Source organism: Papio anubis, chromosome 4 (assembly GCF_008728515.1).
Source record: "Papio anubis isolate 15944 chromosome 4, Panubis1.0, whole genome shotgun sequence".
Classification (NCBI taxonomy): domain Eukaryota; kingdom Metazoa; phylum Chordata; class Mammalia; order Primates; family Cercopithecidae; genus Papio; species Papio anubis.
In genome coordinates this window covers 167,058,990-167,073,194 of record NC_044979.1, presented here as the reverse complement: position 1 = coordinate 167,073,194, position 14,205 = coordinate 167,058,990, and the positions used below count along the sequence as shown (strand labels likewise).

General features: G+C 46.1%; 1 protein-coding gene across 1 annotated transcript in view; it reads left to right on the top strand.

Moving 5' to 3' along the window:
* Nucleotides 1–13,866, top strand: part of LOC110742777 (skin secretory protein xP2-like) — a 90,375-nt gene extending 76,509 nt beyond the window's left edge. The window contains exon 2 of the mRNA XM_021935544.2: nucleotides 13,648–13,866. Coding sequence (XP_021791236.1) covers nucleotides 13,648–13,704 — 57 coding nt within the window. The 3' untranslated portion in view covers nucleotides 13,705–13,866. The remainder of the gene's footprint in view (nucleotides 1–13,647) is intronic.
* The last annotated feature ends 339 nt before the right edge of the window (nucleotides 13,867–14,205 follow it).

Below are 14,205 nucleotides of genomic sequence, written 5' to 3'. Positions count from 1 at the left end.
TTGAGTCTTCGGTGTTTCTGGATTTCATTTATCTCTTTTTGGGTGATGTAGACATCTTTCCTTTAGGATTCCAACTGAAGCCACGCATTTGGGATGTCAGCAAGCTGCCTCCACCCCATTTGTGTTGGGCTGGATTTCCTTGACACATCTTTGGGGCTGAAACACTTTGGCTTCTAACAGTGTGCTTTGGAGCTTTTGGAAAGATGAATAATTGATCATTGTTTTGGTGGTCTTTAAATTGTTGTAAACTCATAGGTAGGGGGTGATTCTTACCAACTAAGAAGTTTTATTTTGAACAAAAGAGACAAAAAGAAAAGAAAAACAGGACACATTGGCTGGTGAATACTGAATGTTCCAGAGGACTCCATTTAAAAGTAGTTTCTATGCTATAATGTTGAGTGAAAAAGTCAGTCGCCAGGATATGGATTAGGATGTGACTTTCGTAAGAAGTAGGCAAACAAATTGTAAGTTAACCTCTGGGGACTGACAATGAGGATTTGTTCACTTTTAACTCTACATGTTTCTGTATGGATTGATTTTTTTAAACTTTTTAATTACAAGTAGGTAGTAAAGCAAATCCAGACTAAATACAAAGCTTGGTTCTATTTTAAGAGGACTCATCTGGGAATGGATGATAAACTTTCTATTGTCTTTTTAAGGCAATTTGCCATTTGCCCAATGCAAAGTTTATATGTGTCTAGTTTATAAATTGTTAATAATCCTAGAAACAATTCATTTTGCTTGCTAAAAATTAAAATTGCATAGCTGTTCACACCTGCTCGATAAAGCCAGTAATCTAACCTTAAATGTCACTGCGAGTTCTCCCTTCACCTCATAATTTTTACCAATTCTTTCCTAATGAGGTTAATCACTTGCGTGCACACACTGCCTAAGCTGGTTGTTATTCTGGACTCCCAATGGTAATTCATTCTAAGAACCTCCTGGAGATATTCTGTGAACTAACATAGGGCCTTTCTGTTTCTTTAGCATTTCTTGACTGTGAGGCTCTCAGCTGCCTGGGACATGGAAAGTCATTAGACTTCACTTGCTTCCTGGGAATAGCATCATGCCATGATACCAACGTGCTGCCTTCCTTCCTCTTTCCTCCTAAATGAACTTCTTTCATGCAGTTGGCAGTTCCGTCCTCATCTTCAGGATGTCCTCTGGGGTTCCTGAACTCAATTTAAGAAAAATGCATTTAGAGTTCGAGACCAGCCTGGCCAACATAGTGAAACCCTGTCTCTACTAAAAATACAAAAATCAGCTGGGCATGGTGGCGTGCACCTATAATGCCAGCTGCTTGGGAGGCCGAGGCAGGAGAATTGCTTGAACCTGGGAAGCAGAGGTTGCAGTGAGTCGAGATTGCGCCACTGCACCGCAGCCTGGGTGACAAAGTGAGATTCCGTCTCAAAAAAAAAAAATCATTTAGTTCCCTTTCCTGAGTCGCTGAATATTTGAAAAGGTGGGGAATGTGTGGATATTGTACAAGAATCGGTCAAATCAGATTGTGTTAGTCTAAAATGGAAAAATAACTCTGACTTCTTATTCAGGCATTTGCCAGCAGATTGCCTCTCCCAACTCTTTCTTATAAAAAGAATTTCAGGAAATATGTGCCTTAGGTAAGTGATGTGTTATTGATGCAAGGCCCAATTATGATTACGCTCGTGGAGGAAAATAGTTCTTCTATTTCACAGACTGTGGAAACCTCCCTCTGATTAGGTTGACCCATATGAATTGCCAAATTGAGCTACCAAAAGGGCAATTTCCCCCAGTTCAACCTGAGATTGCTTATTTGCTGAGTTGTAAGCGCAGGAAATGTGTGTCTGCATTAAGAAAGGACATGAGATGGGTGTGCTCTAAGGAAGCCAGGCATCCCTTTTTTATTTGAACCTGTCTCTAATGGTTAGTGTTTACTTAGTTGACACTTGGTTTTTGCCTCACTAGCTTTCAGAAAGTATCTAGAGCAAAATTCGTTGCCTAGCAACATCTTCCAGCCCAGAAGGGTTGGAGAATGGGTCAGTGATTAACAATTATATACAATCAAGTTTAAAAACGCTTAGCAGCCAGCAACATTCCTGCTCTGACCACCAGGAAGCATCAGCATTCTACTGCCCTGGGTTTTGGGCTATTGTCAGTAAATTTATTGCAGTTGTGATCTTGACCTCACGGTGGCAATTAAGAAAAACTGTTCTGGACTGAAATAGGCTCATGGCGCCCCTCTGTGCATGGATCGATTTTGCAAAAGCATCTGACACCCATCATTTGGTTGGCTGCCTGTCTGGACACTCATCCCCTTGGAAAACGAGAAGAGAAAATGAAGAATCTGGATATTTATGATTGTTGTCATCTCAACAAATTGGCCCCTATTAGTGAATCTGTAATTTACTAAAGAACAAGTACACACAAAATGAGTGACAACAGCTCCCTTGCTCAATCCAGATCATTCTTTCAAGAATTACCAATGCAGTGCAGATGTTCTTCCTGAAATGGCCCAAGCCCTTAATCGTTTCTCTTCCTTCCGTTCCAGCAAAAGAGAAGACAGATTTTGCATCAGCCAGTCCTTACTTAATCTTTCTGTCAGCACAAATATCGATGGTGTAAATCGTGAAAATGGCAGTAAAGCTCGGAGACGTTTTTATAACTCTGGCAAAGCTAATAATGCACATTTCATTGTTGAGAATCATTGAGTTTAATTGGCTAATCAATTTTTAGGCCCTTTCCATTTGTATTTTGTTTAATCAACAAAAATAAATCGCCCTGCCAACCTTGAAAGACCCAAGTTGGAGAACAGTGGCAGATATTTCGTTTGTCCTGCTAAAAGTGCTTTTCCAACAGAAATGTCTTAATTGAAGATGATTTATATTCAGAAGTGCTGATGTTTTATCATTTGTCTAAAGAAGGAAAAAGCTGTGTAAGCAGGCAGTAGGCAGCCGTTTTAGGCATTGTTTTAGACATTTGTCTACACTCTTTATCCTTCAGATGTTTATATAAAAATGACCTGCCCTAGCCTTTCTTGCTAATGATTCGGACATCACCTCATGAAGTAGTTGTCAAGTTGTTCCCATAACTTTTGGTTAGAATCAGGATTTGCTGAGAACTCCAGGCCCAGATTGTTTCGCTGTTTTCTCTGCTTTTCCTGACTCCTGCTCTCTGGGCCGTGGGTGGAAAATGGCTGACGTCTCAGCATTGGAGGACAGGCCACATGGGTGTGCCCTGGTGAAGTGCACCGATTCTTGGTTTCTTGGCAGGAAAACATCACTATTTCCAGCTGGTCATGATGTCTCAGGGCACCCTGGGGCCTTGATCTGGGTAGGTGACATGCTTGCTGAGAGTTGCAACAATGTAGTGTTTGCTTTGATTGCCTCCTTTGCACCCCAAGGAAGGGGAAGAGATGAAGAAAATAACATTTATTTAATACCTACATGGTGTAGTCTCATTTCTTACAATTCCAGGAAGTGGTCAAATCCTATGTAGCTGGTGAAGAAGATGAGTTTCAGAGAACTTCATAACTAAAATAGCTCACAGCGCCAGATGCAGTGGCTCACTCCTGTAATCCGTCATCCTAACGCTTTGGGAGGCTGAGGAGAGGGGGGATCACTTGAGCCCAGGAGTTCGAGACCAGCCCAGGCAACATGGAGAAACCCTGTCTCCACAAAGGAATACAGAAATCAGCTGGATGTGATGGTGTGCACCTGTAGTCCCTGCTACTTGCGGGGCTGAGGTGGGAGAATCACCTGAACCTGGGGAGCTTGATGCTGCAGTGAGCTGTGATCAAACCACTGTACTCCAGCCTGAGAGACAGAGTAAGACCTTGTCTAAAACTAATAATAATAATAATAATAATAATAATAAACCAGCTCACAGTAACTTATGTGTGGAGCGGCTGCAGTTTGAATCCTGTTCTGTTGGTCTCTAATTGTCTTCCCATTTCACTGGCTGCAGGGAGCTGGAAAAGTTCCCTCCGTACCCCAAACAGGTTTTCCCTGTAGGGCTCCCAGGGCGCAGGAACTGAAGAATAATAAAGGCTAAAGGTTGGCCAGGAGCGGTGGCCTGTAATCCCAGCACTTTGGGAGGCCAAGGTGGGTGCATCACCTGAGGTCGGGAGTTTGAGACCAGCCTGACCAACTTTGAGAAACCCCATTTCTACCAATAATACAAAATTAGCCGGGCATGGTGGCACATGCCTATGATCCCAGATACTCAGGAGGCTGAGGCAGGAGAATTGCTTGAGCCCGGGAGGTGGAGGTTGCAGTGAGCCAAGATTGCGTCATTGCACTTCAGCCTGGGCAACAAGAGCAAAATTCCGCCTCAAAACAAAACAAAAAAAGACTAAAGGTTTGTAAGTGCTTGTTGTTTGCCACTTTTCCAAGAGCTTCATATATATTAATTCATTTACACCTCACTTGCCTGTTAGCTGCTGCCATCCTTATCTTACAGATGAGGAAACTGAGGCACAGAGTGCCTGGGGCTGGACCAAGGTCGCATGGCTAAATGTTGAGGGAACCAAGATTTGAATCCAGGTGATCTGACCCAGAGTCTGTGCTTTTAGGATTCTACCTTTCATTGACTGTATCCTTACTGGTTTAATATTCTCTGATAAGATTTGGATACTTGTTCCCTCCAAATCTCATGTTGAAATGTGATCTCCAGTATTGAAGGTGGGGCCTGGTTGGAGGTGTTTGGGTCATGGAGTGGATCCCTCATAAATGGCTTGGTGCCATCCCCATGGTGATGAGTGAGCTCTCTGTTAGTTCACGGGAGAGCTGATTGTTTGACGAGCTTGGCACCTCCTCTCTCTTGCGCTCTCTCTCGCCTTGTGACATGTCTGCTCCCCGTTGGTCTCTGCCGCGAGTGGAAGCTTCTTGAGGCCTCACCAGAAACAGATACTGGTGCCATGCTTCTTGTGCAGCCTGCAGGACCGTGAACCAAATAAACCTCTTTTCTTTATAAGTTACCCATCTCAGGTGTTTTTTTTATAGCAATGCAAGAACAGACTAATGATTCTTCAAGTCTCCAGTGCAGCAAGGCACCAGCTAAGGTGACAGAGGAAGGGAAAATAGTGATTTGATGGAACTTATTTCAGACTTTGTTATGGACAGTGGAGGCCACTGATTTAGTGATTGTCTCAATTCCTGGCTCACTCAGTGATCTTTGACTATACTGGGACCCCTTTCCTGCTACTTTTTCTCTCCACTTCTGATTGTTTTCCTTGTGTGCCCCTGCTAAAGGTTTATTTTCCATGAGTCCCTCAGACTGACGGGAAGCCAGCTGTGCTCCAGGGGCCACCAAGAAGCCAACATACTGACCTGAAAATTACTCCCAAGGGCAAAAAAAAAAAAAAAAAACCTTAAATCAACCTGCATCTAATATGCAACTCAGCAATTTCTAAGCCATGTTGGTTTTTTTTTTTTTTTGAGACGGAGTCTCGCTCTGTCACCCAGGCTGGAGTGCAGTGGCGCTATCTCGGCTCACTGCAAGCTCCGCCTCCCGGGTTCACGCCGGTCTCCTGCCTCAGCCTCCAGAGTAGCTGGGACCACAGGCGCCAGCCACCACGCCGGGCTAAATTTTTGTATTTTAGTAGAGATGGAGTTTCACCATGTTAGCCAGGATGGTTTTGATCTCCTGACCTCATGATCCGCCTGCCTTGGCCTCCCAAAGTGCTGGGATTACAGGTGTGAGCCACCGCACCCGGCCGCCATGTTCTTTTTGTAAGTGAGTAATTCTCGGAAGCCAACAGAATGGGAAAACCACAGAAAATGCCTGAAACTCCACAGCATCTTTCTGTTTACCGAGGCCATTCGCTTGCCAGCCCCAGACCATGCATCTTTGATACCAGGGTCAAGTGATGCCTGGATTGAGCGAGGGATGAGGAAGAATTTCCACGTTTGATTGCAGTGGGAAGGCCCGCAGCAGGTCAGATCAATTACTATAATGACGGTGAAAATAACTGCAGAGGACAATTTCTGATAAGTACGCCATGCCAAGCTCTGTTCGAAGCATTCTGCATATATTAATCCTTAATCCTCCACCAATCTTATTAGCTAGATGCTGTTATTATTCCCATTTAATAGATGAGAAAATCTATGTTAAACGTGCATGTCTATTGTAATTGTACCAACATTAAGTTACGAAACCCGTCTTAGGGTAAAGGCCATGTGGTAGTAGGCTCATGGGCTGGTGGTGCCAGTGTCTGGAGCACAGAGGCCTCTTTGTTAAATGGTCCTCGAAAACTCACTGAAACATGCGGGACATATGACAGCCAGCATCTATTGAGTTATTGCTGCACACCAGACGCTGTTTTTATTTATTTATTTATTTTCGGACAGAGTCTTGCTCTGTGCTCAGGCTGCAGTGCAGTGGCATGGTCTCGGCTCACTGAAACCTCTGCCCCCTGGGATCAAGCTATTCTCCTGTCTCAGCCTCCCGAGTAGCTGGGATTATAGGTGTGTGCTACCATGCCCTGCTAATTTTTGTATTTTCAGTAGAGATGGGGTTTCGCCATGTTGGCCAGGCTGGTCTCGAACTCCTGAGTTGAAGTGATCTGCCCGCCTCAGCCTCCCAAAGTGCTGGGATTCCAAGTGTGAGCCATCAAGCCCAGCGCAGACACTGTTCTGAGAACTGTGTTTGAATTTATTTATACCTCACAGAAACAGCACTGTGATTATGATCATCCTGATTTATAGATGAGGAGACTAAGTCACGGAGAGATGATATAACTTGCCCATGGCCATCCAGTCAGTTCATGGCAAGACCCAGCATCCACTAAGACTCCCCATCCAGGCTCTTAACCACAGCAGCTCTGTGCCTCTGAGCTGAGGACACTGGCGCAGCAGGAAAAGGGACCGCGGCATGGGAGGTGGAGACCATCGTAGGGCTCCCTGTGGACCCAAGACTCCCGCCCCTCTCAGGTGGCATTGCCTGCTGGCTTGCCACTCCCTTTATTAATTAATTAATTATTGCCTGCTGGCTTGCCACTCCCTTAATTAATTAATTAATTATTATTGTTATTTGAGATGGAGTTTCGCTCTTGTTGCCCAGGCTGGAGTGCAATGACGCGATCTTAGCTCACTGCAACCTCTGCCTCCCGGGTTCAAGCAATTCTCCTGCCTCAGCCTCCTGAGTAGCTGGGATTACAGGCAAGTGCCACCATGCCTGGCTAATTTTGTATTTTTAGTAGAGATGGGGTTTCTCCATGTTGGTCAGGCTGGTCTCTTAACTCCCAACCTCAGGTGATCCGCCTGTCTCAGCCTCCCAAAGTGCTGGGATTACAGGCGTGAGCCACCTCACCTAGCCCTTGCCACTGCCTTTGGGCAAGGGCCCTGTGGAACTGGGAAGTTGATTCCATCAACTTCCCTTGTCACCTGCTGTTTGTTTGTACCCATGATCACCCCTGCAAGGAAGAAAACAGAAGAACTTTGATACTTATCCTAACACACTTCTGAAGGCATTTCCTGGGTCTTGCTGACATACAAAGCACATTTTCTACTTTATACCACAACAGCCCTATGAGGTTCATTCTGAATGATTGTGTCTGTGTGGTAAAGGGGGAACCGAGCCTAGTGGGAGGGAGCTGCTGATCCTCCCAGCACAGCTCCCGAGGGGCGGATATGGGCTCCAGAAGGGCTGACTGCTCCCCACCTGGGGCAGGAATCTGCAGACAGCTCCGGGCTTCGTTGTGCCCACCTGGGCATTTCCTGTGTGGTCCACTCTGCTGTTCTGTTGTCTCCTGAGTGTTTTTTCCCCTCCTGGTTTGCTGCCTGGAGGCTCTCAGCAGCCTGGAGGTTTTCAGAACAACACGATGAGATTTTCCCCAGCCGGGGAACTGTTTTTGCTGTTGCTTGTGCATCCGACACCTGCTGGGCTGATGAGCTTTGCAAATGTCACTGAGTGTTGAGAGGGAGCTGTGAGAGATTTGCAGGAATGCACCATCCCAGCTGCCCCCTCCGGGGTGCTCGGTGGCCGAGGTTGGGGGGTGGTGCTGGTCCTTCCTCCAGCCCAGCACCCCTTGGCAGGGGGAGAGGTGGCATTCCTGCTCATGGAGCTGACCTGGGTACCCGCCACGTACCAGTTCCTCTTTCTTCTCCTGGGGAGACAGTGGCTGTTTCTACGTGGTTTTTCTAGCAGCATTGTCTCTTAAAATTTTTGGTCACCTTTTGAGGATATAGAAACATTTTGACCTTTTCCTTTCTGGATTTCTCTTTTCAGAAAAATGCACACATACATACACACAATTTTGTGTGGAAAATTCGAAGTTTTAGCCAGGCGTGGTGACTCATGTCTGTAATCTAAGCTACTTGGTAGGCTGAGGCAGGAGAATCACTTGAACACATAAGGCAGGGGTTGCAGTGAACTGAGCGTGCCAGTGCACTCCAACCTGAGTGACAGAGCCAGACTCTGTCACCAAAAAAAGGAAAAAAAAAAATTCAAGGTTTTCACTGACACTCTTACACTTGGAGGCTCCTCAGACAGTGCTCCACACCTACCCCCTACCCATGCCTGAAAATCTAGCTTAAAAATCAGGTTCTCGGTTTCTTCCCTCTCCATTGAGGGCAAAGATAGAAAATTGAATTTGAAATTCTCTGCCCCTCTTCTTCTACTGTTGTCAGTCAGAGGCTTGGCAGGAAAATATGGCACAGTCACAGGTGACAGAAGAGAGTCACGAGAGACGGTGTTTTCACAGAGTTAAGAAAAGTAGACCGGCTGGGTGCGGTGGCTCATACCTCTAAGCTTAGCACTTTGGGAGTCTGAGGCAGGAGGATTGCTTGAGCCCAGGAGTTCGAGACCAGCCTGGGCAACATAATGAGACCTTGTCTCTACCAATCCCCCCCGCTGCTGCCCAGATTAGCTAGGTATGGTGTGGTGGTGTGTGCCTTTAGTCCCAGCTACTTGGGAGGCTGAGGGGCAAGATCATGTAAGCTCAGCACAGGAGTTCAAGACTGCAGTGAACTATGTTCGTGCCACTGTACTCCAGCCTAGGTGACAGAATGAGACCCTGTCTCAAAAAAGACAGGGATTGGGGCCCCTGGGGCAGCAGGAGGAAGCCCCTTTGTTCCCTAGAACTGAAGCCTGAGAGAAACAGGGACTTGTGATGAAGAGACCTCCAGGTGCTGCTGTGGGGAGGAAGCAGGGTGTCAGTACTCCTACTGTCTTGACCCTCCTCCCACCCTCATCCCTGCCCTGGGTGCCTCGCCAGGGCCAGAAGGTGAGGAAGGGCAGCCTCTCAGGCACAGATCCCAGGGGAAAAAGAGGGAACGTCACCTGAAGGACAACCCGAGAGTATTTAGCACATCGCCCTTCTAGGTTCTTTTTTTTTTTTTTGAGACAGAGTTTCGCTCTGTCACACAGGCTGGAGTGCAGTGGCGCCTACCAAGTTCTCATCATTCTCCTGCTTGAGCCTCCCGAGTAGCTGGGACTACAGGCACCCGCCACCACGCCCGGCTAATTTTGTTTTTGTATTTTCAGTAGAGACAAGGTTTCACCGTGTTAGCCAGGATGGTCTCCATCTCCTGACCTCGTGATCCACCTGCCTTGGCCTCCCAAAGTGCTGGGATTACAGGCATGAGCCACCGCGCCTGGCCTTTTTTTTTTTTTTTTTTTTTTTGAGATAGTCTCACTCTGTTGTCCAGGCTGGAGTGCAGTGGTGTGATCTTGGCTCACTGAAACCTCCGCCTTCTGGGTTCAAGCGATTCTCCTGCCTCATCCTCCCAAGTAGCTGGGATTACAGGCATGCACCACCACGCCCGGCTAGTTTTTTTTCTATTTTTTGAGTGGAGACGGGGTTTCACCATGTTGGCCAGGCTAGTCTTGAACTCCTGACCTCCAGTGATCCGCCTGACTTGGCCTCCCAAAGTGCTGGGATTACATGCGTGAGCCACCATGTGTGCCAAGCCTTCTGGATTCTTAAATAACTTCTGCCCAGCAAGTAGATCGCACTTTTGAGATCAAGGAAGGCAGTTGTATCATCTTTATTTATTTCTACTTTTTTTTTTTTTTTAAAGAGTTTTGCTCTTGTCGCCCAGGGTGGAGTGCAATGGTGTGATCTCGGCTCACTGCAACCTCCACCTCCCAGGTTCAAGCAATTCTCCTGCCTCAGTCTCCTGAGTAGCTGGGATTACAGGTGCCCACCACCACATCCAGCTAATTTTCATATTTTTAGTATAGACGGGGTTTCACCATGTTGGCCAGGCTGGTCTCGAACTCCTGCCACAGGTGATTCACCTGCCTTGGCCTCCTCAAGTGCTAGGATTATAGGCCTGAGCCACCGCACCTGCCCTATTTTTACTTTTATTATTATTTTAGAAATGGATATTCTGTAACCTTGAACCCTGAGCTCGAGCAGTCCTCCCACATCAGCGTCTCAAGTAGCTAGGACTAAAGGCATGCCACCACACCTGGCTAATTTTATTATTTATTTATTTATTTATTTATTTATTTATTTATTTTTTGAGGTGGAGCCTCACTCTGTTGCCCAAGCTGGAGTGCTGTGGCACGATCTCGTGTCACTGCAACCTCTGCCTCCTGGGTTCAAGCGCTTCTTCGGCCTCAGCCTCCCCAGTAGCGGGGATTATAGGCGTGTGCCGCCACGCCCAGCTAATTTTTGTATTGTTATTAGAGACAGGGTTTCACCATGTTGGCTAGGCTGGTCTCTAACTCCTGACCTCGTTACCCGCCTGCCTCGGCCTCCCAAAGTGCTGGGATTACAGGCGTGAGCCACGGCGCCCGGTCTTATTTTTATTTTTTAAGAAACAGGGAGTCTCACTCTGCCACTCAGGCTGGAGTGCAGTGTTGTGAACGTAGTTCATTGCAGCCTGGAACTCTTGGACTCAAATGATCCTCTTGCCTCTGCCTCTGAAGTAGCCAGGGCAACAGGTGTGTGCCACCACACCCACTTAATCTTTAAAAGAAGTTTTTGTGGAGATGGGGTCTTGCTGTGTTGACCAGGCTGGGGTCAGCTTTAAATGCTTTCCTTTGGATTTGGGGATCATGGAACTTTGTTTAACTTTGCTAGGGTAATTTAGTAATTCTGTTAGTGATCGCAGGCTTCCTGGTTTTTGCCAGAGGCTTTTAAATTCAGTCTTTTAGTTTCAGGGTTTTTTTTGGCCTATTTTATTTGTATGCTTGTCATTACAAGGCCACTTTGAAAAGCATCATTATCTTCACGATGATGAATCAATCTGCCTCGGTGTCACAGGGAATTGTATGTAAATTGCTCACACAGCATTATGTGCAAAGGTAGTTTCCTCTTATTGTATGGTAGCTTGATGTTTAGAAACGGCCATTTCTAGATTTTGCAAAAAAGCGCAATAATTATAATTATACTTGGGAAGAAATGGAGAAACTAGAAGGTGTTATGCGGTGTCAGGTATTACCGGGCACCAGCTATAACTCACCCCGCTGAGCTTGGGTCTGGGAAAGCTGGGACATCTGGATTCTGCTCTTTGCTCTGCCTAGTACTTCCCTATTGCCTTGGGCACCACCTCGAGGTATCAGGAACTCTGTTTGTCCCTGGAGTTACTATTACGGATGAAGACTTGCTCCTTGACCAAACTTGAATCCGGCTTCTCTGAGCCCCCTTCTCAGCTAGGCCTTTAGCCCACCCCCACCTTCCAGGCTTTCCCAGCTAGTTTTAGCAAGAATCCTGCTAAAGTTAGAGAGCTGCTAGATGAGTTTAGAGAGATATCCTCTATTCCGGATGTCTGATCACACCTGATCAAGTTCCTAGTTCCTATCCTTGTTGTCTAAGTCAAACTGCCTTCAGCAGGAATCCTGTTAAGTTGATTTAGCAAGACTCCCCCTGACTTTAATGTCTCTTCTTAGTAATTTCCCCTCCACGGACGCCTCCCCCTGCTTATTGGCTACAGATCTCCAGACGTCTTTGCTGTATTTGGAATTGAGCCCACTCTTTCTCCCTGTTGCTATGACCTTGACACCTGTTGTAGTAATCCTAAATAAAGTCTGCCTTACCATGTGTAAAAAGTGTCAGAATAATTTTTTGCTTTGACGTGACCCATCATAAAACCTTGGAATTGATTGGGATCCTCAGACCTCTAGTTCAACCTCACCTGATATCAAGACCTGTAAGAGGATCACTGCTCACTGCCAGGGGCCCAGTCACCGCGCTTACAGGCTGGTTCTCATGGTTAAGAAGCCCTGCCTTGGTCTCAAGCCTGACATCTGCCTCAACTTTTATTCCTTCATCTTAATTCTGTCTTTCTTTGAAACCTGTTCCCTCCCTTATTAAGAGAATATATTAGCTTTTAAGTAAGTATAGTGGCACACGCCTGTAGTCCCAGCTACTCGGGAGGATCGTTTGAGTGCTAGAGTTCGAGGCTACAGATCATGCCACTGCACGCTGCACTTAAAAATAAATAAATAAATAAATAAATAAATAAATAAAAATAATAAAACAAGAATATATTAGCTTTGAAAATTTTAACCTTTTTTTCTTTTTTCTTTTTCTTTTTCCTTTTTTTTTTGAGACAGGTTCTTACTCTGTTGCCCAGGCTGGAATGCTATGGTGCAATCACACAATCATGGTTCACTGCAGCCTTGACCTCCCAGGTTGAGGGAATCCTCCCACCTCAGCCTTTCTAGTAGCTGGGACTACAGGTGCACACCACCGTGCCAGGCTGATTTTTTTCATTTTTATTTTTAAATTTATTTTTATTTTTTTAGGCAGTCTCACTCTGTCCCCCAAGCTGGAATGCGGTGGTGCTGTCTCAACTCATTGCAACCTCCGCCTCCTGGGTTCAATCAGTTCTCGTGTCTCAGCCTCTCAAAGTGCTGGGATTACAGGCGTGAGCACCGCATCTGGCCATTTTTTTGTTTTGTTTTCGAGACGAAATCTTGCTCTATCACCCAGGCTGGAGTGTAGTGACTCGATCTTGGCTCACTGCAACCCCTGCCTCCCGAGTTCAAGGGAGTCTCCTGCCTCAGCCTCCCAAGTAGCTGGGATTACAGGTGCACGCCACCATGCCTGGCTAATTTTTTTTATCTTTGGTAGAGACAGGGTTTCACCATGTTGGCCAGGCTGGTCTTGAACTCCTGACCTCAAGTAATCCACCCACCTCAGCCTTCCAAAGTGCTGGGATTACAGGCGTGAGCCACCGTGCCCGGCCTGTATTTTTTATCTTTTGAAGAGACAGTGTTTTGATGTGTTGCCGAGACTGGTCTTGAACTCCTGGGGTCAAGCAATCTGTCAGCCTCAGCCTCTCAAAGTGCTGGGACTGAGGGTATGAACCACTGCGCCTGGCCCAATTTTAACCATCTTAAGAAAATAAAAATAAAAATAAAATAAAAATGTATTACTCATCTTGTTTCCTTGAACTGGATTCTGAGCCTGGTTTGAAACTGTGTTGCCGACCTGGGATTATTGTTACTGTGGAAGGCTGTTAGGGTGAGGCACTGGGGTTGACTCTGTGTGGACTCCATCTTTGTTTCAAGGTCGTGGATGGTTCTGCTCCTCTGCTTCTAATTTTAAGGCCTTTGTTTCTTTCCTCTGCTATTAGCAATGGCTGTTGCTTCCTCTGGTAGAGTTTTATAAATGACGCATTTCTTTTTCTTCTATGGAATAAAATGGATGGGCTTTGTGGAAGCTGTTTGTCACTCAGAAGTTTTTTTTGTTTGTTTGTTTTTCTTACCTTCCAGGTTGATGGTTGCGTTCCAGATGTAAACAGCTTCAGAAGCCTGACCATCATATGGTGAACAGTTTACACTCTCATATACGCCCTGTCACGTGCTTTGAAGGACTTTCTAGGGGCATCAAGGGTACGTGAATACATTTGCTTTTTCACTTGTCTATTATCTAGCCCCAAATCTGTGCCTGCTGTTTGTTGATTTTCACCCCGTTCTTTTTTTTTTTTTTTTTTTTTTGGAGACAGAGCCTTACTCTGTTGCTGGAGTGCAGTAGCACTATCTTGGCTCACTGCAACCTCCACCTCCCAGGTTCAAGCCATTCCCCTGCCTTGGCCTCCTGAGTAGCTGGGATTACAGGTGCCTGCTACAATGCCTGGCTAATTTTTGTATTTTTAGTAGAGACGGGGTCTCGTCACGTTGGCCAAGCTGGTCTTGAACTTGTTACCTCAAGTGATCCGTCTGCCTCAGCCTCCCAAAGTGCTGGGATTACAGGCGTGAGCCACTGTGCCCGGCCTCTTACTTCCTTTTTAACATGACGCTATTCTGTTGGAAATGAGGCAAGAGCAAAGT